Source organism: Agelaius tricolor, unplaced genomic scaffold (assembly GCF_023055355.1).
Source record: "Agelaius tricolor isolate 1412-34295 unplaced genomic scaffold, bAgeTri1.0.p SCAF_3, whole genome shotgun sequence".
NCBI lineage: Eukaryota > Metazoa > Chordata > Aves > Passeriformes > Icteridae > Agelaius > Agelaius tricolor.
Genome location: NW_027269263.1, coordinates 15,684,252 through 15,710,728, shown reverse-complemented (window position 1 = coordinate 15,710,728; position 26,477 = coordinate 15,684,252). Strand labels below are relative to the sequence as shown.

The window sequence follows — 26,477 nt, the reverse complement described above, 5'->3', positions numbered from 1 at the left end:
TATAGTCTCCAGTATATGTACTTCCACATTAGCTCATGGGTCTAGATCAGCCTTTCTTTTTCTTTCTACTTAACAATCTCATTTTTATACATTTCTTTCCATCTCAGTTTTGATCTCATTCTCCCCACTCACACAGTTTCCAATCCAAACTGCATTTACACCTGACAGTCATTTTTCTTTTAATAATACTTCATCTCCAGCAGGGCATTAGCACTTCTTCCCCTTTTTGATCTCCACATTTTTGACCCCTTACACTTTTTCCTCCTGTTTTTCCCTCCTTTCTTTTAATACCATTAGTCATCTGTTACAGATTTACAGCTCTCTGCACCATATAATTGCCATGGCCTTTATCTATATATACACATTATAAATATACCAATATATACATCTCAGTGTTGTACATATTTTCCTTCCTGTGAAGTGCATTGTCTAACATTATTTTGCCAATGTTCTTCCTTCCTAAAATTTATTGCTAGCCATATTAAGAGGTCTCTTTAGCAGCCATTCTGGAAAGCCTATGGACAGATGAGAAGGACAAAAAGTTTTTTAAGACAGACAGATTTAGTTTCTAAAAACCATGCTTATAGCAGTATTCATATTGAAAAAATAGCTTAATTTTAAACACACACGCTTTGGAACAATATTTTGTTTCAGACGTCTATAAATAATTAATGAAACAAACAACCTTGATGAACTAACGCAGTGACCACTACTGAGAGATAGTTGTTGTCCCTTTTCTTCCTTTCACAGCAACTACAGTGCACTGTTGGGAGTGTGGATCTATGGCTTTTTTGTGGTGATCTTACTGATACTGGACCTTTTATATTACTCTTCAATGAACTATGATATTTGCAAATTTTACCTGGCCCGCTGGGGAATCCATGGAAAGTGGATGACACCGGGCCAGAGTCGATGGATTAATCCAGCTCAGGACCCAAGACAGACACAGCCTCAGCCAGAGACACAGCCTCAAACTCAGCCCCAGCCTCGAACATCACAGACAGTACACACCTTAAAAGGAGATGCTTTAAGCCCACCCCTGGTGTCTTTTCAGAGTACATCTGCCTGGTAAGTAAGCAAAGCCATACTGAGATATATTCTTTTGCTGTTTTGAAGTGTGAATAGTCCCCTGTGTTTGGAAGTGCCTGTGAATTCAGGCTGAACAGCACCACTTCTAGCGCGTAATTATTTACATCGTGACCTGTCTTATTGAATTACTGCTTAGGAGTAATGTCTTACTCTGAAATATATTAAGTCATCTTTTAATCCTTTTCTTGGAGAAACAGGTGCTGCCATCTTTCTGTGCTGAACAGTTTTACTACTATGTCATGCAAACAAACTACAAATCTGCATCAACTATAAAAGTAGTTCTGGTCTCAAAGACTAATTGCTATGTGTATCTGTTGCTCTGGTTTTAAAAGACTTTATTTATAGTGACGTTGGGATAGCTTCCATGTGAGATGTCACAAATCCTCTCTATTTGTGGCATGAGACACAGAAACAACATTAAAACCAGGTTAGTTTTTTATATGCACAGCCAAAAAAGCTTTGCTTGATCTCATTTGACAGAGTGACACAAGTAGGCTACTGTAAGGTTAAATGCTGTGAAAGGAAGACAAAACCTCCAACAAAACCCCTCAGACCAAAAGGGAGGCAGATCTAAGGGAGCAAGCAGAGCTTGCAGTATAAATAGAAAAAATTAAACACAGCCACATACAAAATGACGTTGAATTATTATGGACTTGTTTTGCAAGGAAGATGAAAGCAAAGGGAGAGAGCTGAGTAAAACATTTCTCTGAAAAAGGTGTCAAGAAAGGCAGGGACTTTTCTTCTTACCAAGAAAGCATTAGTACTTGGAAGGATGCAGAGTGAGTACCGAGTCACCACTGTGTTTTAGAAGAGTTCCAGAAGGCTGAGTGTTGAGTTTTGGCGAAATTAAGTGATCTAAGAATGTGCAGGGTGAAAAAGATGACAGTAGTTCCCGGAGCTGTGGAGCACATGAAGCCTCAGCACTGATGTCAGTCTGAAACCTTTGGGTATCGCTGGGTTGCAGATGGGATGGTAACAGTAATGGTCCTTTGCTTTCATCATTTGCCCTTCAAGTGTAAATAGAGAGCACATAGAGCTAAAGATTTGTTGCAATAGGGAAAGAAGTGATGGTTAATTCAGTGATAGAGGAGGTTGCTTGGCACTGGAGCCAGTCCTGGATGTATCCAGTGCAGATCAGACTGAAGGACCATTCCAGCAGCACTTGCTCAAACAGAAGAGGCTGAGGCTGCTTGAGAGAATTCCTTGTGCTTTGTTGTGAGCCTTCTCCTTTTCACTTCCTCTTTCCTTTTTCCTTGCTCTAATTCTTCCAGCTTTTTTGCACATTGATTTTCCAGTCTCCAGTTAAAATTGCCACATAATTTAAGAACTACATTTGTAGTACAGTAATGGTATCCTGGCTTAACATGTGTGTGTACATGTACAAAAATGACTGCATCTGCTAATTGATGTACTATTAGTTTGCTCTAACATTATAAATTGAAACTATTCAATATTCTTGAAGGCTTGATTCCTGGTCACCTCTCATGACTGACTCCTGTTCTGTTTGTTTGCTTTTCCCAAAGCGTTAAGCAGGCCGTGTATGTTAGGATCAGGTGAGCACATCCCATATGCTCCTTGTCCTTTGTTGGCAGGAGATGAGCATTGATAAGCCACTCCAGTAACACTCACTTCTTCCCCAGTAAGCTGTTTGTGCTCCCCTCAAAATTGCGCTTCCACAAAATTGTTCTTTTCCCCTAGTCCTTTCCTTGCTCAGTGGAAGAAATAAGTAGATGCTTCCTTATCAAAACCCTATTTATCCCCTGTATTTCAGCATGTAAAACACTACACTAGCTTCTATATTTTCATTCTTGTAACCTGCAGCTTTTGGAACTTAGAGCCTCTGAACCAAGAGCACAGATGATTCAGTGTGAGTTGGATACAGAAAAAATAGCAATAGGCACTGGTGATCACAGGCAAGATGTTTAGCATGCAAAAGAGGATTTTGAGTAAACAGCTCCCTCAGAAAATGACAGATTTGTGTACTATAGCAATTGCTAAAACAGTGGGGAGTGGGTTGCCTGGCTATTTATTTCTCTTTTAGATAATCTGCAGGTTATATAGATGAAAATATGATAATTTTGACCTACAGAAGTTAAGCTTAGTTTCAGAGTCTGATTTTCTGCTGCAGTCTATATTTGATGAATGACCTCAGTACTGTCTTCTCAAAATGTAACCATACTATCAGTGAAGAAGTGAACACTTACTGGATTTGTAATTTCCATCCCCATTTTTAAAATCTCTGAGTCTATTAAAAGACCTGTTGTACATTTTCTACCTGAATTTCCATTATTCTAGATTATGACACCTGCTTTGGTAACACACCAGGTTTCCAGTCTAAAAAAATCAACTTTTCAGTTTATGTTGCCATTTTAATGTGTCCTAAACTTATCCCAGCTCTTCTGTCTGCAGGGAAAACAAGTGTTTTTATTTAGCACTTCACAAACACACTGTGTGTGTGTGTATATATATATATATATATGTGTGTGTGATATCCTACCGTAAGAATGGTTCCTGTGTACAGATGAGCATTTTAAAGATGCAGAATAGATCAGAATAGATCTTTGAATCCTGACAGGTATGGATATACCCCCAGGCATAAAAAACTTAAATACAGTTAAAAACATTTCCAAACAAGTTTTCAAGTTTTTGTGATGACAGATGTTGTTCAAGTTGTTAACTTCCTGTACTACATTCATCTGAGCACAGCTAAAAATATGCCCATTCTAGAAGACACTACATGATGACATGCAAATCCCAGTACTGCAGAGAACTGACAGTGTAAGGAACTGTCCCAAGAAGGATGTCAGGATTAACCTATAGCTTGTAAAGTAGTTTTTGGATCTTCCTGGATCAAAAAAAATTATGTAATTGGTTTTTATTTCAGCATTTCTTTCCTTACCCTAGTTTAAGTGCTATGAATTGGCAATGAATTGGGTATGTCAGAAGGAAAAATCAAGCAAGTTATAATATAGACTGGGTAGAACCATCCCTATGATGTTTAAACATTTGTCACAGTGGATCACTTCATTGTTTACTTGAGACAAAGAGAACCATGTATAGCCATAATATTATTATAAGTAAAGAGGTCTGGAATCCATTAGGCAAGCTTCTGGCTGCTCTTGCAGTGTCATGCCAGGATAGGAAGGAAAATCATTGATCTCAGGAGCATCCAACCCCATTCGGACTAAATGGATTTGCTTCATCCTGTAGTGTGTGGATTTTGCAGCCTAACTAATGCTGATTTCTTCTTTAGTATGAAAACCACCTGAGGGCTGCCCAAGGCCTGTGTGGGCGGAAGGTCATGGTGGATGCACCTTCTGCAACCCCAGCGCCGGCACAGCCCGCAGTGCCTGAGCTCACACAGCTCATACAGCCGTGCCTTCTCTTGTGGTGATCCTTCAGAGCATGAGCTGGGCCCTCCACACTCCCTGGCCCGAGGGAGAACCTGCAGTCTGGTTACCTGAGCAAGCTTTTACACCTGCAAATGGAACTGCAGCAAGCAGCAGGCAAAATATTTCTACTGCTCAGCAAAGTAAAAGCCAGGGAGGCAATAAAATGGAATATTGCCAGTTGGGGAATCGAAATCCTGACTGCTGAAACAACTTGTTCTCACAACTGTGGGAATATTGTTAATTAATAATAATTAAAACAGACTAAAGAGGAAGATCACATTAAGAAGCATGGGCAAGGGCAGCCTGGCAGAATTCCTCCAGGTCCTCTGTGGCTGTATTTTGTTCTGGATGTGAGAGGAAGACCTGATCCCTCAGCCTTGCTCTGCTGATGTTAAACTCCTCCTCACCTCCATCAAGGATGCAAATCACAGGGAATAAATACTGTCCTGAAGTCCAACATTTGCTTCTGTGTTCTTTGCCTTTCTGCACAACAGCAGGCAGAGGCACTGCCTGTGATCACACACGTGCTCCGTGACTCTCGGTTTCAGAAACCTGCTGCTTGGCTAGAATCAGGAAAGAAGCAGCCCAGCAGGGTTAGCCCCTGTTATTTCCTTCACACAGCTGGAATGGATTAGGCAAAGGCAAGTCTATTTTACTTTCCCTTATTAAATGCTGGAATCTGCTTTTGCTGTGAATTCCTCTGGGGCACTTTGTCTTTCGGACAACAAATAGAATAGTTTCTAGCCTGCTGCTATTCACCTGCTACTTGACACTTCTTCAGATGACTACCAAAGCACCAGAGAGAATAAAGCCTATAAAAATACTGGCAGAGTTTGGGAGCCAGCAGGTAACTGAGCATGTCCTCAGCAACTATACAAAACCGCATGAATATTTTCCTAGTGGCTAAAAAGATCTTGTGAAAGAATTTGCTTTGATAGCAGATTTTGAAACAGGATGTAGGCTATCACTGCAGTGCTTCCTTCAGTGACTTGTAGGAGCTACAATCTTGCCTGTGTGATGAGACATTGGTGCTGCAGTAGATCACTGTGCACACAGTCCACCAAAATCATGAGCCATTGTGGTGAGAGGAGTTAGTGCAGAGGCTGCTCTTGATATAATTATTTACAGTAACAAGGGAAAAAAGCTGGCTCCTTCGATTTTAGGTAAATAAGATCTCAGCCTCGCATTTGCAGAATTACTTCACTGAACAGCAATAGGATGATGCTGTTTTAAAGATGCAGAATTTTGCATCATAGGACCAAGCATAGTTTTTTATTTAGAGCCCCTACGTAAACTTTTATGTTAGACTAAATTTGGCAAGTCAGAGCATGAGTAATTTGGGTTTTTTTAAATGATGAAAAAAAAATTTAAAACTTATATTGTGCTTTTTTGAAAGAACTCTCTGGGAATTGACATCACCTAGAAAATCTGTTTGGTTACAAAGATTAGGTAAGTGTGTAAGGCTACATCTACCATTATCTATGGGCCTCCAATGTGTTTGGAATGTATTGGGTTAGAATAACAGATAATGCTGAATGTATTTTCTTCTAAATATTCTTACCTTGCTTGCTGAGAACTGCATAACTGCTAAAATAGAAATTAGCTCTACCCAAACCCAAACCAGCACATCAGGGCAGGAAGCCAACAGCACAAAGACACAGTGGGCTTGGAACCATACACCTCAAAATCTGCAGTGCTTCAGGTCTTATTTGCTTGCCTCGATACAACATGCAAAAATTGGGAGATTTTTGTTTTATCATTTCCATTTAAATAATTCAAGTTACTGAGTGCCTGCTTCCTTTCTTCCTTGTGTTCAGAAAGTCACTGTTAGCATGTGAAGTTAAGCCAATGTGCAAGGTTTTTGTCCAGTTCAATCTAAGTCTTTGTGTACCTAGATATGCACAAACTGCATCTTTTGTTGATACATATGTAGTACACATTGTTAATTTCATTCCATATTCTCCTTTTCCTCTGGCTCTGTAAATTATAGACCCCATACTGATTTCTCTACATCCTTAACTTCAAATTGGTGGCATGTGGGCTTATTGATATTCCCTGTTACATCTGTTTCTCAGCCTTTTCATTGAGTTGGGATTGTTGCATTTATCAGCTTCAAGAAAATCTTTCTTTTAAAGGGACTGTACATTTGAAGCAGTTTAACTTAAATATGATAATGAAGTGTGAGAAAATAGTAATTAGTAACTCACTCAAAAGTGAGTGATTAAAAGGTTATCTGAGTACTATTGCTGAATGAACTCTTCATACTGAGAAATGACATCTAGTAAAATTATTGGAAACCAGAGCTGAAAATCTTCCATATTTAAATTTCATCATCTATTTCTCATCTTTTTCTGGATAGAATTTTTTGCAATGCGATCATTACCTCATCCCCATGATACAGTTATGGAATGACACTACTGAAGTAGCAGATAGCAGCATAAAATTTATGTGAAATCAGAACACTCCATTTAAGCCCACAGTTTTACTGCGTAATGTCACAACACTGTAGCATCACACAGGAAGGAGTTTGACATCCCAAACTGTATCAACCAATTCCATCTCCTCTGTCACAATAGGAACCAGTAAACTTTAAAAGACTCTAAATATTTTGATAGTTACAGAAGTCCTACCCCTAGCATCCTCTTAGGTGCTAGATGCTCAACAGTAATTGAGTAATGTTTTACACATTTTAAATATGCACAGAAAAATAAAATAACATCCTCACTTGGGTTCTGAAATACAACAGAGAAACTTTAGCATCAGCCAAAGATCTTTCGAGGGATAGAAAGAATAAAAGGGGAGATGTTGAGAAGCTGGAGTTAATGATTTAAACAGACAATCCTCCCTTTATGCAAAGGGGTAACAGGATTTCTAAGTAGGAGATTTAGTCTAATTCATTGTTCTGAACTGAAAAAAAACACATTTCAAAAATAAAACAGAAAAAAAAATATAGATGGGATATTGCCCATCTTCAGTAGTTTATGCTGCAGAAACTACTTAAAATACCTCCAGAACAACTATCTATGTATACACTTGGTCCTTTTAACAGAAGTGAGAAGGAAGAACAAACAAGGTAAGAGTCTCTGAAGTAAGATGCCACTGCTTTCACCTTGGAAAAGGAACTCCCAAAGTATATTTTGAATGTCAAAAAACAAGTAACTCCCTAAACTCAAGGAGTACTGAAGATCTTGTGCTGACCTATTTATTATTTTCCTATATATAATAAGTAATCGTTCTATGGGGTAGCAGAAGATCTTTTAAGTAAGCTAAAATTTCTGTGTGAAACAATGGCATATTATGGGATATCAGACATTAATGGAATAATCAGAAACTTACAATGCTGAAGGCGGGACTGTAAATGGTAACAATGTCAGACAATTATTTTCAGTGAGAGCTGAGGTCAGGAATCTACCATATCATTACTTTTATTGTCCCTGTCCCCTGATGAGATCATAATGAGAACAACCGCAGTAGTCATTTCATCAGAGAAGTGCTAAAACTTGTCTGTATGACCTTGTTTTTGTAATTATGTTTCACTGAACAGTTCAAAAAAAGAACTTAAAAGAAAAGAACCAGAAATTAGACACAGATTTTCATTATTAGCAAGGTATCAGACATATCTTGGCTGTTTAGGTCTCAAAAGCAAAATAGATCAAGAAGCACTGAAGTCTGTGTCATTATACTCTTCATTGAGACATGAGAGAACACTGATGTCAATCAGCAAACAATTTTCAGGCACTTAAAAGCTTTTGGGAAAGTTACATGATCAACACTGTCATAAATAAATATGCACAGACACCTACAATTCACTGCAGGAAAAAAACATACCCCTGAGGAGTGTTTGAAATCCACATAGAAAGTTTCTTGGAAATTTGCAATGCTGTGGAGATAAAACCAGCTTAAGACATGAAATGGCAGGAATATGACATGTCACTGGAAAGCAATTAGAAATGCTGCTAATGTTAGTCCCACCTCAGGTGACAACATGATCCCAAAACAGAACAAGTGAGACACATTGCTTCAAACAACTTGGAGATGAGTTTAATCAGCACAACACTATGTAGCCTGCACAGAGCAGCAGCAGAGGAATAATTGGTTGGAACTTGGCACCCATCATAATATACAGGAATGCAAAAAAGGTGTGTAGAAGGTGGTTATGTGTGGAGATAAGCTACCTCACTTCACTTTCCAATATCTGTTTCCTGGTGTTTCTGTACAGTGGGAGCCTTTACTTAGGCTCCAGAGAATCTTGGAGGTGGAATGATTGGGAAACAGAGCTATTGACAGTAAATGTTAAAGGCAGAGATGGAAAGGTGTTTGCACAGCAGCTCACAGCAGAAAAATGACTGTGGGACTTAAATCTGGAAGGGAGCAAGCTCCACCCACAATTTTCCTTCCTGAAGAACTGGTGCTCTGGTACACCAGGGAGGAGTTTATGCACAAAGGAGTTGTCCTAGTTACAGGAATTGTGTGTATTAATGACCTGATCATATCTCTGAGCTGAGCTCTGCTGAGCACACACCACACAGGCTGCCTCCTGTCTGCTGGAAATCACTGCTGGCTGTCACACGGAGAAGGAACTGCAGGGAGCTTCATCAGGAATTACAGTAAATTAATTAAACAGCCACTAGGTATATTCTGTGTTGATTACTGTTACAGATTTTGGTCACTCACACAGAGGATGGAGGCAAAGTAATTTTCAGTTGCATTCACAGTCTTTGGAAAGTGGTGAGTCACAGGGAGCTGCTGAAGCCAGCACCTGTTACCTGCTCATCCCCAGCACAGCTTCACTAAAAACATTCTGAAGATACTGTGACTGGAATGGAAGGCAGCCAGACATCAGCCTTTCTCTCACCAAAAACCTCCCAAACTTCTCTCATGCTGCTGAAGTTAACAGCAGCCAGAAGAACATCAGCCTGATTTGCATTTTAAGGCATTTTAAAGAAAATTACATGATGGAATGACAGTTGACTCAATTTATTTTTTTAAATATTCACTGAAATCTCTTACAGGATAACAAAAATAGGCATCCCAATTAAAAAGAGCTCCAGTGTTTGTACGAACAACAAAAAGAAGACAAAATTGGGGATGCATTTTTGAGAGTATTGTGGGATGATGGCTAAACAAGCAAATTTGGAATTCTGGAGTTCATGGAGAGGAGATACCAATTAGAAGTAAGCAACTGTTGTCTCACGAGTAGTGTGAGATTGCTAGAGGGAAACACCACCTTCCCTAGAGCTGCAGCAGGAAAAATCCTTGTGACAGATGAGAAAGCATTCAGGGAGAGCTGCAGAACTTACTGGACTTCTGGAAAGTTTGTCAGACTGTGGAGTTAAAGAAGCTCAAGGCTAAAAGAACATTAAAAGGCAATTTGAGCTTGGTCTGTAAATTCTTGATGGCCCAGAGATTTCAGATAATAGAGGACTGTACAAAGACAGAAAAATATCCAATACCTGGAAGATCTAATTATACAAATCCTTACTGGTGATAAAGAGCAGGATTAAACTTAGTCAATTTAGCTATCTAAAAATCCTGTATCTAATAGTTATCCTCACTAACACATTGAAAGAGGCATTTCTAGGGGGTTATTCATTCCACCTATCTTAAGATGGATGAAATTGCTTGGAAGCCTGGCTTGATTAATTTTTTTGGCATTATGCTGGAAGATGAGTTTACAGAAGTCGTTTATCCAGCTGAAATTTGCCAGTGGGATTTATCTCCTCCAAATGTGCTTTTTTTTTAAAGTTGGCAGTTGATCAAGGAAATGTCTTGAGATGCAGCAGAACACCCATTACTTGTGATTTTAAAATTGGCAAGGGAGCTGGTGGAACATAAGCAACAGTGGGAAGAATGGGAAGCTAGGTCTGCACAGCTGGCCAAACTGAGGACCCTAAGAGAACAAAAATCTTCAAAAATGTGATTTATCTGGGGAACAGGTGAGGCTGCAGTCCCAGAAGATTTACATCAACATCAGTTTTCTTAGAATCATTAGGCTGGAACAAACTCTTAACGTCATGGAGTCCAATCATTCCACTAGCACTGTCAACCCATGTCCCCAAGTGCCACATCCACACAGCTTTGAAATCCCTCCAGGGATGCCCTGGGTACCCTCTGCCAGTGCTTGGCAGCTCTTTCAGTGAAGAAATTTCTCCTAATATCCAACCTAAACCTCCCCTGGTGCCACTTGAGGCTGCTTCCTCTTACCCTATTGCTTATTATCTGGGAGGAGAAATCGACCCTGACCTGGTTTCAGTCTCTTTCCAGATACAGATAAAGAGCAACAAGGTCCCCCCAAGCCTCTTTTACTCCAGGCTGAGTACCCCCCAGCTCCCTCAACCCCTTCTGCTGCTCCAGCCCCTCAAAGTCTGTCTTATGAGGGCCCAGAACCGGACACAAGATTCAAGCTGTGGCCCCAGCAGTGCCAGCCCAGGGGACAGTCACTGTCTTGGCCCTGCTGCCACACCATGGCTGGCACAGCCCAGGTGCCATTGGCCTCCTTCACCCCTGGGCACACCTGGCTCCTGTCCAGCCGCTGTCCCCAGCACCCCAGGGCCTTTCCCAGCTTTCCAGCCCCTCTGCCCCAGCCTGCAGCTGCAGAGGGTTGGCATGGTGCAAGCGTCACATTATCCCAGCATGGCAAGCTGATCATGCTCACTGAGCAGTCAGAAAACACAAACCAACAGCTGCACATCAAAACTCACAAGATGCTTTTCTCCAGTTATATCACCCTCTGCCATTCAGGACTGCAGGGGACAAACATGTGGCCTTCTTCCTTCCCTACCTCTTCCAATAAATGCCTGATTATACAGCTGCTGCATAATAGCTGCTGATGCCAGTGGAACTGTGCAGTGATTGCATAATCACTCCAGAGAATGGGAATCTCTGGGCAAAGCCTCATCCCAGCACCACCTGCCCAGTCCTCATCTCTCAGGTTCTGTGGGCTCAGAGAGCCAGTGCTGGTAGCAGCACTGAAGAGGTGAAAATTATTTTTGTATGTAACAGGCTTCCAACTTTTTCTGTGGAAGCGTTGTGAGATTATAGCGGACAAGAGAGCATCCAGCAATGGGCTCTGTTACAGTGTGTGCATGTAAAAGCTGTTGTGGAATTAATCATCCTGAATTCTTACAGCCTTTCTGCTTCTCCTCTAATGTTAAGGTGCTCACGTGATAGCTGCAGTTATCACTGGACACCTCTAAGAAGCTTAAATTTCTGTCATAAAAAAATGAGCATATAATAGATCCACAATATGAAATGTGCACACAGATGCAAAAAAAAAAAAAAGAAAAAGGGGGGGCAAATAATGAAAAGTAACCTAGAACAAAATAAGAATAACCCACCAACTGGCAGTCATAATGGTATGCAACAAAAAATTTCCACACGTTGTAAATTATCATTCAAACCATGCCATACCAAGTGTAATTCCTCAGTTCTGTTACACCAACCAAGCACTGTTTTTCTTTCTCTGTGGCTCAAGAAAGGCTGCTCTGCAGGGATCATACACTGCCACTGAGCCATACCCAAAGTTCCTGTTGCAGGCAAAGGACATTCGATGCCCCAGCACACCCATATCTAGATGCAGCTGTGAGACAATTTAAAAATAATAAACCAGTCACAGTTCCAGCACTGGCGTCAAAACATGTTTCTGTGTAAAACCAGCCATACAGCTCAGATAACCACAGAAGAAAAATTGTTTTCTTGCCTTTTGTACTCTGCTAAAATTGCCCAGGGTCCTGGCCTCTTCTCTTTCCACATCACAGCACACCTCAATTTCTCCTATCACTTTTTTACATGGGAAAGGTGGAGAGGAAAGAGGGAAGAAGCATTTCTGCATAAAATTGCCTTTCTAACATTGCTTCCAGTGTGTGGTGCTGTAACAAATGATGGTGTTGTGGGTGTTGCCCTTCTGCTCCCAGCTGCAAAGAAATGAACTTAAAAGTTATTTATTGCTTGGATGATTATGTGCAAGTAAACATTGACTGGATCTACAACAGGAAGCCAAACAGGAACCATATTAAATTTCAAAGGCTCTATTACTCCTATTGATTTTAGCTGTTGGTACTTTTGTTAAGGTTAAAAAGCACTTCTGTGTTGTTTATAGAAGTATCTTCAGAAACTTATTTTAAAATAAATAGTTTAAGTTTTCCTGCTGCTAGAAAAGCCACACAAATTCAGTTGTGAAAAGAAAAGAAAAACATACATAGAAAGAACAGTTGCAGGAAACATGACTGTTTTCATCCTACAATGAAAGCTCTCAACACAGTAATTACTCCATGTTTTCTCTTGAGCTCTGACTCCGAAGGCTAGCCCTCTTCATACTGAAAAGTGAGAGCAGAAAATAAAGCTCTTGGTAAAAGTAATGACTATTTAAAAAAAATTTCTCACATGTCATTAATATGTATTTTATTTCCAGAAATGACAGAATCTCCTATATTGTACAGAGGTAACTAAAAAAGCTAATTAAACTTGGACTAAATACACAGCTCTGGGCTAAATCACAGGTTTGGTGCTCAAAACTTGAGTGCTGAAATAGATTCCTCCCTCCTAAATAGATGGTTGTGCAGCTGGAGCAATTCAAGGCAGAGGGAAGCAGCACATGCATCTTGTCTCAGCAGATTGCTCATGCTCAGGAGAGGGAAATGGAAATAAGAAAGGGGAGGTAGCTTCCTGAGCCAAATGAAGTGCAGAGGCTGAGGAGCAGTTCCAGCGCCCAGAGGGGCTCCCTGGTTGTTGGAGGCCAGCACAGGAATTGGGCACCTTCCTCCTCCTCCACTGTTCTGCCCGCTTTCTATGCAGCACTCACCCTCCTAGCAGGGGAATGAGAGCCTGGAGTATTTCTTAGTGATCCAGCTGGGATCCAGTTCAAGTAATATACTCAATTTGATCTGCTTTGTAAACCAACACTGCCACATTCTTTCAATCTGAGACAAACTCTTGTCCTGCTTCTAACATAAGTCCCCTGAAATCTCAGTGGCTTTCAGTTTTCTTGACTTCTGTGGGCTTCGAAGAAGTCAGCTCCTCAAAGCTCTGCAAATGGTACCAGAACATTCCAGTCTAATGTTTGGCTGACGCCTTTTTCCTTGCAGCATGTTTCAGCAGTTCAATTTCCATGCAAGTGGTTGGGTTTTAGCCTCTGTTGGACATCAAGACATGCTAGGCAGCAATTTTAAGAGATTGAATTTTGCTGATGCCAAGACATTAGGGCAAAAAGAGCAGGATATTCACCTGATGTAGGCTGGCCTGAGCTGTTGTTTAGCTCAGTAGATTATTCTTTCATTTTACACAGAAACAAAGCTGTACCTATATAAAAAATGTCAATGATTATATAGAGGAATTGCAGGCCAGATAAATAGATACATAAATAAACACATGCCTTCCTTACATCTGGCCACATTTTTCCTCTAGTCACTAAAGTTTCTGTTCAATTAATGCCAAGGTACAAACCACATTGTCCTGTATAACTGAGCTGCATTTACCCTCACCTGTAACTTGCAAAAACCTGTTACAACACTTAGAATTGACCATCCCCATAGGTAAAGATACTGTGAGCTATACTGAGTATAGCTTGCACAGACAGCCTTTTAAATTGTCCTTCGTTTATAAATAAACAGATATTAAAAATTAAAAATTACCAGATTGCTCTATTAGTGCTCTTCTTTCTGAATCAAGCAATACTGTTGAACCAAAGTTTTGGTGCTTGTAGGTTTTTAAAAATCCCTGTCAATATTTTCAGTGCATTAGGAGACTATGTAAGTGGGGAAAGGCAGTGTCCTAATGAGCTACATTATAAATCATATGCCAAGTTTTTCTGTTTTTTTTTTTTTTTTAAACCTCACTTTCTGGAGGATCCATTAAATTCAGATTGTCAGTCAGCACGAAAAGAGGCTTTTTTCACCTATCATGTACCTGAATTTTAACACAGAAGGGCACACTCTTGTAAAGCCTCCTGTATTTCCACTGTGCTCTCCTGCATCTAAGATGAATGGTTTGGCACTGCTGTATAAGAGCTCAGCACACACGGAGAATATTTGAGTGTCTGAGGGATGTCAGAGCCACTGTCTAGGAACAGATTTTGAAAGCTGGTGACATCAGCTTTTGGGAAATTGGGAAGAGCTGGAATCAGAGATAGCTCAGTCCTTACCATTGATGCAGAAATAGTTCAAGTTCACAGCTTTTTTAAGAGCTTTTACAGCACTACCAAGAACAAATTGAGGATCAAGCCCTGCTCCAGAGAGTGCTCATCTATTACCCCACCCACAGGAACATGCAGCACCTCTTGGCATGTCATGAGCCTCAGGGATTCACCTTTCCTGGAACTGAGTTTGTGAGATAGGGGGAAAAAATCTAGGACTGCATATGCAGATGTAGGATAAGAATCTGCTTCCTTTTCCAGAGGTAGCTGTGTTTGAGGAAATACCTACAGGCCTTGGGTTTTCCATCAGAATCTTTTAGGATGTTAGGGGTCTGTTATATGTGCTCATCAAATCTGGTCATGAATAAACTTGAGGGAAGTTTTCTAACCAGAACATGGAGACTACAGAAACCCTTCCACTTAGTGGTACTGGATTGTAAAACAGAGTTTCATATATTTACGTAGAAACTGGTATATTTGCATGTGGCAGTGTGAGAGTGAAGATAATGTTAAGAGAAATCTGTACTACTGCTGCACATTTTTGTAATTCCATTTTTGGGGCCAGTGGGGCTTCTCATTTCCTAAGTTAGGCTTGGGACTTTGAGGTTCCTGCACTATCAGTTTCATTTGGAGCCCGTCTGAGGAAGAATAGAGTAGCTCTGCAGGTGGAGAGTAGCTCTTCAGAGTTTTTTTCTGTTGACAATAAAGGACCCTGAGGTAACTCTCTAGAAATTAACCATTTTAGCATTCTGATGTCTGTATTTAGGTGGGAGTAAGCCCACTTAGAGTATCTATGCCATTAAATTACACTACACACAGCAATAAGTCTCCTTTCCAAAGCAACACACTTGGACCTTAAAGAAGCAGACAAAAATACTCTCTTGCCTCTAGCAATAGTTCCTCTGTTTTTAAATATCTTACTCTATGATAGGAGTGCAATTAAAGCTATTTGGTCACTCCAGTTACATGAAAAAGATGTGAAAATGTGAACAGTCTCAAGTGGAATAATAAGTCTAGAGTTCTTCACATGATACCCACATTCAGCTTGGCATTGTGATGCCTTGGGGTCTTGAAAAAACTTGAAAGCAGTTCAAATTGTTTACATAGCAAAACCAGGGTTGTGGGTTTTTTTGAATCATACAAAGAAATTTTGGTTCAGGCATATCAGCTGCTTAAGGACTGCCACATATTAGCAGGAAAATTCATCAACAATCAACCAGATGAATTTCAGCCTCAAGCCACACATCTGTTTCAGGCAGCCTGGTAGTGACACAAGAGTTTCATTAATATCTGGAGAATTAGTAAACCAAACTAATTTTCAGTTTTACTAGTAATTGGCCATCTACTCTTCTAAGACATTTTGGAAGGCCTGGGGTGTTTTGAATATTTTTCTGAAATAACCTTAAGAAGAGGAAGAAAACATTTCAGATCATGAAAAGTCAGACTGCAGCTCTTCAGGGAGGAAAAACCACAGCTTTTCAGTGATCATCTTTCAGTTTATGTGCTCAAACCTTCATCTGTTCCTCCATTCAAAACTTGTAAATCAAACTTTGAATGCTTCATATTTCCATTTAAAATAAAAACAAACCTCAGAAATTCTCCTGGATGTTTTTACTTTCCAGAACAGTGTTCAGGAGTATCAACCAATTCAGGAACTATCAAATGAAAAACACTGCTACTAATTGAAAAATACTTGACTTTTAGGAGCATAGGATTACGTCAGAAACCATTATTTACAGTAGGTAATGTTTATTTATGTTAGCAACCCAAATGGTTTCAAATCACTGCTCTTTGCAAGTGAGTATGGTAAAATATGGCCATTAGTAAAAAAAATAGAGAAAATCGTATCCTGTGTGGTTTCATTCCTCTCCCACCCAACCCAGCTGATGGGACAAAATATGTATTTAATTTGTACAATTATAGATATTCCAGAGACTCTCTCTACAGGAAACCGGTTTTCCCTCCCAGCTTTGCTCTGTTGGCCAGGCAGTCATATTAATGACAGAAGTTAAGCCAGCTGCTGTTTTAGCACCCGCAGTTCAGGGGAAGGAGCTGGATGAGGCCAGTCCTTGCCTGCTGCAGCTCTCCAGGCTCACTGCAAGTGCCAAACCTCCTCCTGCATCCATTTGTAGGACAGGCCTTGGATCCAAGAAGATCCTAAGTCTCTCTTCCCAAAAGACAGCCAGATCTTTGGTAGCATGACCACAGTGTTGTACCAAAACCAGTTCCTGACTGGTTGCAATTTGTTTCCCAGCTCTCTGGCTTCCAGATCACAGCACTGCCCTAGACTCAAGAGCAAACCAGTAAGTCTACCAGTGTGAAGCCCAAACACATCATATAGGTAAAGTGTTCCTTTGAAAACCATCTCTGAACTCAATATTAGCAGCAAAAAGTCATGGAATCAAATTTAGAAGTAATTTAAAGAGGCAAAGAAAGCCCCTCCACTGATGTGATATCCCAATCTCATGGATGAGTGCACTCCAGTGGAGGGGTACACAGCTATTGGTAATTAGAAGGTCTTAGTATTGTTTTCAGATTTATCTGGAAAATAAGCAGCAGTGGTGTTCAAATCTGCCAAGTCCTTGTCTGTCCCTCTGACACAGAGAGCAGCCCTGTACCTCCCCTGATCCACCAGCCTTCCTCTGCAGGACAGCAGGCACCTGCCTGACATCTGCCAGCAACTCTCTCTGCCCAAGCCAGCCTCTCCCTTGGGAACACGAGAGCTTTCCAAAGGGTCTAAAGTTCCTCCAAAACCAGGGAGCAGCTCACAGAAGTGATGTGATGCTATGTGCAGTTCAGGTTATATCCCCTGAGCCCTTATGGGAGTTGCATAAGCGTCTACTGGTCCATAAAAGGTGAGATTCTTAAGAAATGTGGTTTTAGGAAATGGAAAGCTAGAAACTTCCACCAATACTGAAGGGTTTGATTTACAGCCTTGGAAGAAGCTTGGATTGATGTAAAAAAAATTACATAGACATTAAGCAGAAAAATTATAAACTTCCGTTTCTCTAGTTGTAAGTAAGAATATACCTTAAGTAAGTAAGAAATGGTATTGGGTAAGATGGTGAAGGGCTTTATAGTGTAGCAATGTAATTGTACAGAGTAAGCTGAGTTAAGATGTTATCATAGACATATATGTGTGTACATGTAATAATAGCCTATTGGATAAAAGTATTTGCAGTGCAGCAGAATTAAGTTCAGGTGATAGGCTACAAAAACAAAATAAACTTTTCTATTGGATTGGAATGTTATATATTGCCTTGTAACAAAAAAGCTTTTGACTACCTTGAGCTATGGCCGACTTCTTATGCCTCTAAAATCTCACAGCCTTTGAGGTTGATGTTTATCTGAGTAATAAATCGTTTTTAGCCTGACAGTAGTCCCATCCCTTCAAGTAAGGCATCGATAATAATAGTGGTGAACAATTTAAAAAGCAAACTTACATGCACTCATATCAAACTATTCAGATGGAAACTTCTTTAAAACTGCTTCACAAGTTTGTTTTTTTTTTTACTAATAAGTCTTTCTAGAAATCCATTGTAAACAGTCAATGCTGGGAAGTCTGAGACAGCTGACAGCAATCACCTTTTTACACATGATGCCCTTAGGTGATAATTAGCTCCCATTACACAGACAAGCGATTCAGCTGTGAAAGAGCAGTGGAAGTAAGCACATGCCTGGTCCCCAGCTGCATTTCCTAGGTGGAAGGGAGAACAGCCTGACAGGTGACATTCACACCTTGTGTCTGAACTCACAGACACTGTGCTGATGTTAGCTCCTTGCAGCGTGAGCAAACACACTGCCCTAAGCATAATGGAAGGGAAATTTAAATAATCCAAATGCTTTCTTCCCACCTGCAAAGCAACATTGTTTAACTCCGGTGAATCACGCATGCATTGCACATTTATTCCATTTAAACCTTAACACCATCCTGAGGTATTTGCTTTCAAACATATTTTGACATTTCTCTCCATTTTTGCAGAATTGTCAGCTACAAGAGGAACAATGCTTGAGTTGAAATTTCAGGCTGTTTTCCAAGTTGAACATATCCAGTGCCTGACTTTTGTGTAAACTCTTCAGCACCAGATGTCTGTCTTCCCTGAGCCAGCTATTATTTAGAAATATTAGCAGAGGCTGTCAGTGATGGCGGTCATTTTTAGCAGTGACTGTGACAAAATTGATTTGCCACCACTTAAGGTCCTCCTCCCATCTGAACCTCATGCAGGTGCTGTGATGCATTTCACAGCTAGACCATAGGAGAATTTGTGATCCATCAAAAGTGAGGTAATTCCGCCTGGGGATGAAAATAGAGGCAAATCCAATGCTCCTTTATGGCAAGATGGCAGCACCCTGGACTGTTGCTTAATGCTGAGTTGTTCCTTGTCAGTTCTAAAACTCCTGAACATTCAATCTCTTTGGTATTGAGCCAACCTGAAGCAATTTTTTCTTTCTGTTGAAGTTTCCTCTGCATTGAAAAACCTGAATCATTCAGCTATTTTGATGTTCTCCCAAAAAAAGGATGAGGAGCCCCACCTAAAAAGTCAAGTCTCAGACTTTCCACTTTCTTTCATGAGAACAAGATGGCCAAATTGAGATTGAACGAGCGGCATTCACTCTGGAATTTTGTAACTTTCAAGAATTAGTATTGGTAATGCAAGGAACCTTTCACTATATACTTTGGATATAATGTTACATGCTCTGTATAATATAGCCATAGGAGTCTACAGATTCCAAATGATGAAAATTATTTCCCTGCTCTTTCGCAGATCCACAGGCAGAGGGATTAGATTATATTCTATTTCTATTTCTTTCTGGTTTGAGATATATTTAGAAATTTAGTGCTTTTCCTGCAATTAATTTCTCATGTCCTCCCTTTCAATCTGGTGAGGCTTTTACAAAGTCTTGTGCATCATGCTTTGTCCTCCCTTGTCCTTCCATTTCTGGGCAAGGAGGGCACATTCCTATTTCCTGTAACAATAGGTGTAGCCACCAAGGGCTTCCTATTTCAGAAAGCTGTTTTTTAGCCTGGCATCCCAGCTCTGCCTGTGCCAGAGACAGCAAAAGCTTTTCTCCCAGTCACAGTGAGCATGCTGGAAGCAGATGCATACCACAGCAGGCCTGCTCAGATCAGTGTAGTGCCATTTTATGCCAGAGTAAAACCTGAACAGTTGCAGAGGCTGTTTGCTTTCATGTGAAGTGTGAGCCACAACTCATGTAAGTCTTGGATCCAGGGCATATCTGTGGCCTGAAGGGACTGTGGTGATCCATGGCACTTTTTAACCAGAGGCCTTGTAATGGTGAATGTGGCAACTGTTTACCTCATTTGTTAGAAAAATGGCAGAAATCTCTGGAAAAACTTGCCTCCAGAGGCTCTGAATCATTCCTTCATTACTAACGGATGGCATTTCATTCCAGCAGAACTGAGCTACCAAGCAATTACTGCTGTCAAAGAGGAGGCAATCTTTTAGTTGTCTGCTGCCTTGTCAAGCAATGAGAATCACAGAATCACAGAATGATTTGGGTGGGAAGAGACATTAGAGCTTATCCAGTTCCACCCCTTGCACAGGCAGGGACACCTTCCACTAGACCAGGCTGCTCCAAGCCCTGTCCAACCTGGCCTTGGACACTTCCAGGGATGGGGAAGCTACAGCTTCTCTGGGCAACCTGTGCCAGGGCCTCACAACCCTCATGGTAAAGAATTTCTTCCCAATATCTGATCTGAAGGTCTCCCCTGCTGATGTGGCTTGCCTGGGTGCTTTTCATTGAGCAGTCTGGGGTGCTGTACAGTGACAATAACCTCTGACAGGGAAAAGGAGCAACCTGAGCCACCTCCAGAGCACAGGCTTCAGCTCTAAGTGCATTAAAACCCTGTAGAAGTGACCAAAAGTGACAAACACAGGGTTTCTGTTGCCAAGCACACTGTGTTGGGGGACTGGAATATAACACTCTTGCACATGGAAATTAGCATTCATCTCTCTTAGGAAAATGCAGGTATTTTTATGGGATCCTGCTATTGCAAAATGATGTGAAGCAGTACCTCTCAACCTTACTGGTCCAGCCCCCAGTCAATCAATCAATCAATCAATCACACACCCCACTTCATTTATTGTAAGGGAAGAGGACCTTTTAGCTTAGCAACTGTCCTGTCAGGGTTTGGTTTCATGGAGAAGCTGTGGATTTGGCCCAGACTCATCCAGCTTGGAAAATGCAGGGTAAATACTCCCTACTTGCTGTAAGAGGCTTCCAGAGCTGAGTGGGGTCTGGCTCTGCTGTCCACATCCTCCCACTCATTCTCCCATGGCTTTAGACAGAGGAGAAAAATTGGCAGGAAATCAGAGCTACTCACAGGAGTGGTATTTTTGCTTCTGTGCTGCAGACAAATATTCATGAACTTTGCTATGGTCTTTGGGTCCAAGAACTCCAGTAACTCTCACTTTGGTGACACTCTTGATTTTACCTTAACCTGAAGAAGGACCTGTGATATTGTTTCTTTTTGAAATTGTGTATTTCCTCTACCTGTGATATCCCCAAGCAGCAACTTGGGGACACTCAGGTAGAGGAAAAGAGTAACTGACTGATAGGTCTGACATGTTTAAAATTACAGTCTGTCCTGGGACACACAAATGCCTGCTCTATCTCCTTCATCTCTAAACATTTATTTAAAAACAAAGATAGATAAATAAAAGAAACTGTATCCTGTCAAACAGTCTAGTGATTTAAATTATGTAGATAGCAGATTAATAAAGCATTTCACAGGAGGGGAAGCACATGTGGTGATCTACAAAAGAGATGAAACAACTGAAGGTGCTGGGAAGGACAGAGGTGCCTGCAAGCCATGATATGCACTCATAGTGTGAAGTTTCTTTCTCCCCAGGTGTTTTTTTAATTAGTTATAGCTAAGTCTCCTGAGACTCTCTCCTAGATATGAACAACTAATTTTAAACTTCATCTGTGTGCAGACCTTACAAGAGGCAGGTTTGCATGTTATGTTAATATGCATTTCTACCTATATCAAAAAAGGATAAGTGACAGAACAAAACTTTTTTTTTTTTGTTTTTGTATTTCTAACATGAAAAATGCTGTGTAGGCTATTTGATTATTAGAAAGGAATTAGCTGTCAAACCTTGGCAGGTCTCATGTGACTGAGTTTTGGGCGAAGGCTTAAACCCTCAGAGTTGTACGAAAATCTCAGATTTCTGTCTGGAGTTACTCCCTGGATGACAGTACTGTGAAAAATGCCTCAATGTGAATTAAGATAACACTGTTGTGCTATGGCTCTGGTGGCTGCATACCCAACCCTGCAGTGTCCAGCATCTTGCACTTGTTACCTGCTTGAGCAAAGAGATGTATTTCTTTAATTTGTTACTATGATTAGTGATCTTAGTCTGCCTCAAAACACACCCTAGCTGGACTTTCAGCCCAGCCCCCTGCACCCTGCCATAGTTGTCTGTGGATGGACCCCACAGCCAGTTGCACACTCTGCACAAGATTTAAAGTAGCAGATTTAAAGCAGCTGTAATGTCCAGAAAGTGCTGCAAGCAAAAAGCTTAGTAATACTTACAACACTTCTGTAAGGAAAGCACATAAATATATTATTTACCCACGTATATGTGGGGAAATAGAAGTACATTTTCTCATCATAGGAAAGGAATAGGGATCAGAGTAAGCAGCCAGGACCAGTTTAATATGAACAGGGAGAAACAAGCTTAGCCTCCCACTCTGGCTATGCAGAATCAAACAAGAGAAGGAGAATGCAGCCATCAATAGCACACACAAGGTCATACCAGACCAAACAGAACTAACAAAGGAAGGTAGAAGCCTCTTAACATCTCCTCTTTCTTCCTCATGCTTTTCCTTCTTCTTTCTTGCCTCCTGAAATTAAATCTGCAGCTGGGAATACTACAAGTTTTTCTTTTCAGGAAATACTTTTTTGTTGGGTGTTCCTGAAACATGATGGAAACTATTTGTGCTTTATGTCTTCCAGAAAATTATATTGATGTGCCTCAAGATGGGAGAGGTAAGACTAGACTTCAAGGAGCAGCTTTCAAGAAAATCACCTAAATTTCAAGAGCTGAAAAAATTATGGATAAGTAGGAGAGAGAAAGACTACAAGAGGAAGATTGAGCAAGTCACCTGAAGACAGACACCATTCAAACAACTTCTACAGACAAATTATATAGAAAGAGTCTCAAGGAGAAAGTAGTCTGTAAGCAATATTTTAATTCTAGACTGACACTGTTATCTCTGAAAGGAAGCATCATATTTGTGAAAATGCTCAGTAGGAAGAAAATTACGTTGCTCTGGCAAATCCACACAAAGGTGGAAAATGACCACAAGAAAAACCTTTGGTAGATAACTTTTCTTTGCCTCCCCATCCATCAATTGCCATTTGAGCCTAATCTCAGCCTAAGTGTCAGAATCCTGAATGTGAGTTTTTCCAAAGTTCTCTGGTGAACATTTTGTCACAATAGGGTAGATGCTGGTAATCCACATCACTGTTAACCATATTGTCCTATGCATTGCAAAGGTAAGCAGAGCCCTTTCATTGAGTCAGACTGCAGGCTAACTTCAACCATAATGAACATTTTTAGATCACTGGCAATGACTCTGCTAAGACTATCCGAGCCCATCTTAAATTTAGGTTCTTGAAGAGGGCATCCTTTATTAGGATGTAACACCATTCCACCCCCATACTCCTTGAAGCTGAAAGCAAAACAGAAAAAACTCAACAAATTGTATATTTCAAAAGCAATAATACCATTGTCCCCCTCCTTTCTAAGGCAATAGTCAAATTCCCTCAGCCACTGCCTGACTGCAGAGTTTACCCCACACAAGTCTCAGAATCCATTTGTAAGCCAGAAAGGCAATGACTTTGCCACAGAGGTATGTGGAGCACTTGATCACTGGGTTGCAGTAGGTTGACTTAACTTTCTACAGGGCAGGGTTATTTTAAAATCATACAGTACCAATTACATGAGCAAATCCTGTGAAATTCAGTTATTTAAGATATTTGCATGGAGAACCTGGTAGTGACAAGCAAACAGAGGAGTTCATCTGGAAATCATAACACAAAGCCATGATAATGCCAGTTTAATCCTTCATGTCTAATATTTTGTCCTGCAAATCTCAGTAACCTTAAAATAACCTTACATTTTACCATTTAACCACAACATGAGGAACAACTTGTTAATGAATAATCAAGTGCTCCTTTTGTACCCCTTTGGCTGAATTAATCTTAGTTTTCTATTGAACTCAATGGGGACACTCTTCTCAGTGATTTGAGTTAGTTCATGGCTACTGGAGTTCAGGATGGTATGTGACTAAAACCATGAAGGAATAAATAGTGTTGGAGGACCCAACAAGGCTGGACACCACAGGAGTGGAAGCCCAGTCTTCAAATAAAGCCCAATCTGACTAGGATGCCAACATGGACATGCCCCTTTTCTCTGTAAACCAGCAACTAAACATGCCAGGTATCACTGAGTAGGGGCAGGCATTGCCTAAAAGAACAAATTCACATGTGGGAGTGCTACCCTGCAGGCATGAAACTCCATCCTGTCCAAGGAAAGCTTGAAGCCTGGCCCACTCTCACTCATCACAGAAGCTCCTGCACATCCCCCCAGCTTGGAGAGACCTAAGGGAGCTGCCACAGTGCACCTGGGGTGTTACACCTGTGTTACACCTTAGGAACTCTCCAAGAAAAGAAAAGCAAACTGAGTGGCTGGAGGTGATGCCATCCATGCCAACATCATGCTCCTCCACACTTCCCTATTGGTTCCAAGATCCATAATCCCTGCAGACACCCGAGAAAGTATCCACAGTAACCAGTCTGGCACTCTGCAGTAACTGCTTGGTCCTTTTACTTCTCCCAGCACCTACTTTCATTGTGAGGTGATGACTGCCACAGAGAGCTTTGGAAAAAGCTTATGTTCATAGAGGAATTTGTATTAGATACTGGTTTGTGTGACTTACTGTATTTTGTAAGGGTTTTTTTCCCTTTGGGAATTGTGCGTTATTAATGAGCAGTTTTATGCTTTACTTCTAGTACACGTATACCTTGTAATGGATGTGCTTTTTGTTAGTTTGTTTTCTTTTATTCTCTATACGGAGCCAGTAAATATAAGGTAGATACTCTCTGGCTGAAATTCTGATTTTGCCTACCAATTAATTTATGGATAAATCCATATTGTAGCTGGTGAACAATTCTTCATCAATTCTGTTGCTATAATCATCTGATAGTCTCTCTACTTCAGCAGAATAAAAGATCCTGAATAAGACTAATGCTAATTGGGCCTTAAATTAAAGGGAAATAGTGCACTACATATTTCCCTACCATCATTTCTATCAGCCCTTCTTCCTTGCTGTTGGGACACTGGAAAAGAGCACTGGCTACACAAACAGCCACCTGAACACCTCATCCACCTCTGTAGCTGTGCTCTGATATCCCTCTGCATTTACTTGATCAAAACTATGGTGGACCAGATAAACTGCAATGAATTTTTCAGTTATTTCTGCAGAGATATTGGTTCAAATGCAACCCTTCTCTAAAAGAAATTATCCATACTAAAATTATTGTATTTTTCTCTATGCCCATTCGGATATGTTTGGAAAAATAAGGGTTCTGAAATGAACACTTAAAAAAGTGCATACATTATACCTCGCATGTGACAATGGCAGCTGTCTATCTCAGTGGCTGTTAGGGAGCTTCCTGCTCCAGAAGCCCCTTCCCCTGCCCAAATAATTTCCTCTCTTCTGTTTCACTGAGAACTGTGTCCAACTTCTTAGTAATTGCTGTGTATAATGTAGGACATAAAAAGTTAAGTTATAAAGCTTGTACAGGACTTGGTGTTGTAATTTAACCATCTTTCATGCCTGGTTATGGATTTTACAAAAAACAGACTGAAAATAATCTGGCCTTTTAATGTATAATTCAGCATATTGTAGCAGCTATTTTAGACACCTATTTTTTGTAGTTTTACTACAGCTGTAATTTCTGTATGAGGACTGCCCACTTGAAGAAGCAGCAAAGTTAACACATCAAAATGATTTTTTAAAGTCTGTTCTATTCCACCACCTGTGACTGTGTATAAAAAGTAAAGCAACAAAAACAAAACCTCAACCACTGCTGGGAAGAAACACCTTTTCTCAGCTTCAAAAGTTCTCTTCTGTAAGACAGGCATTTCTTCTAGTCCTCCTTTTACAAAAGTAGTAAATTACTAAGAAAATATTATATATACAGTACAATAGTCTATTTTGATAGTCAGCAGACTATTTTAGGCTAATTAAGCTAACTAGAAATTGTAGGGTTGCAGTGATTTCTCTTTATTGATACATTGATGATAACACTGTTTCCATATCACTTGGTGTTTGAAATCAACACGTGCCAGGGTCCAGTGATTTGCTAATCTAGTTTCTGGTCTGATCCTGTCCTATTTTTTTGCAGCATTCTCTAACTTCATATTATGAATCATGTTGTCTTTCTAAAGTGATTGCCAAGCAAACCAAAAATGTGTTTTACACTGCTATTGCACTGCTCTCGTCTTTATATACAGTAGTTTTTATAAAGATGTCCTTAGGTTTTAATAAATGAGTGTAACGTAAACTAATCTCTGTAATAAAACTTGCTTTAGTGTTTCAAAGGCTGTCTGGAATAGCTGTAGAGATTTGAGCTTCTGAGTTTTTCAATATCTTCAAAATTTGTGGCTTCCTTTCCCTCTGCAGGAAATCCCCAGATACCAGAACCCCATAGTCTGTACAAGGGTAAAATGAAGAGAGTGTATTTAACCCAAAGAATGGACTTAGAGATGGGGGGAAGGGGCCCCAAGAAGCCAAACCACACCACAAAAAAAAACATTAAGGCCATTGCA

At 40.4% G+C, this 26,477-nt stretch overlaps 1 protein-coding gene across 3 annotated transcripts in view; it reads left to right on the top strand.

Moving 5' to 3' along the window:
* The window catches only part of SHISAL1 (shisa like 1), a 74,838-nt gene extending 48,589 nt beyond the window's left edge, over window positions 1–26,249 (top strand). For 2 of the 3 annotated variants that reach the window (XM_071422638.1, XM_071422637.1), the window contains 3 exons: window positions 751–1,068; window positions 4,343–5,122; window positions 22,595–26,249. In XM_071422638.1, coding sequence (XP_071278739.1) covers window positions 751–1,068; window positions 4,343–4,358 — 334 coding nt within the window. In that variant the 3' untranslated portion in view covers window positions 4,359–5,122; window positions 22,595–26,249. The remainder of the gene's footprint in view (window positions 1–750; window positions 1,069–4,342; window positions 5,123–22,594) is intronic. The other variant, XM_071422639.1, reaches the window with a different exon arrangement.
* The last annotated feature ends 228 nt before the right edge of the window (window positions 26,250–26,477 follow it).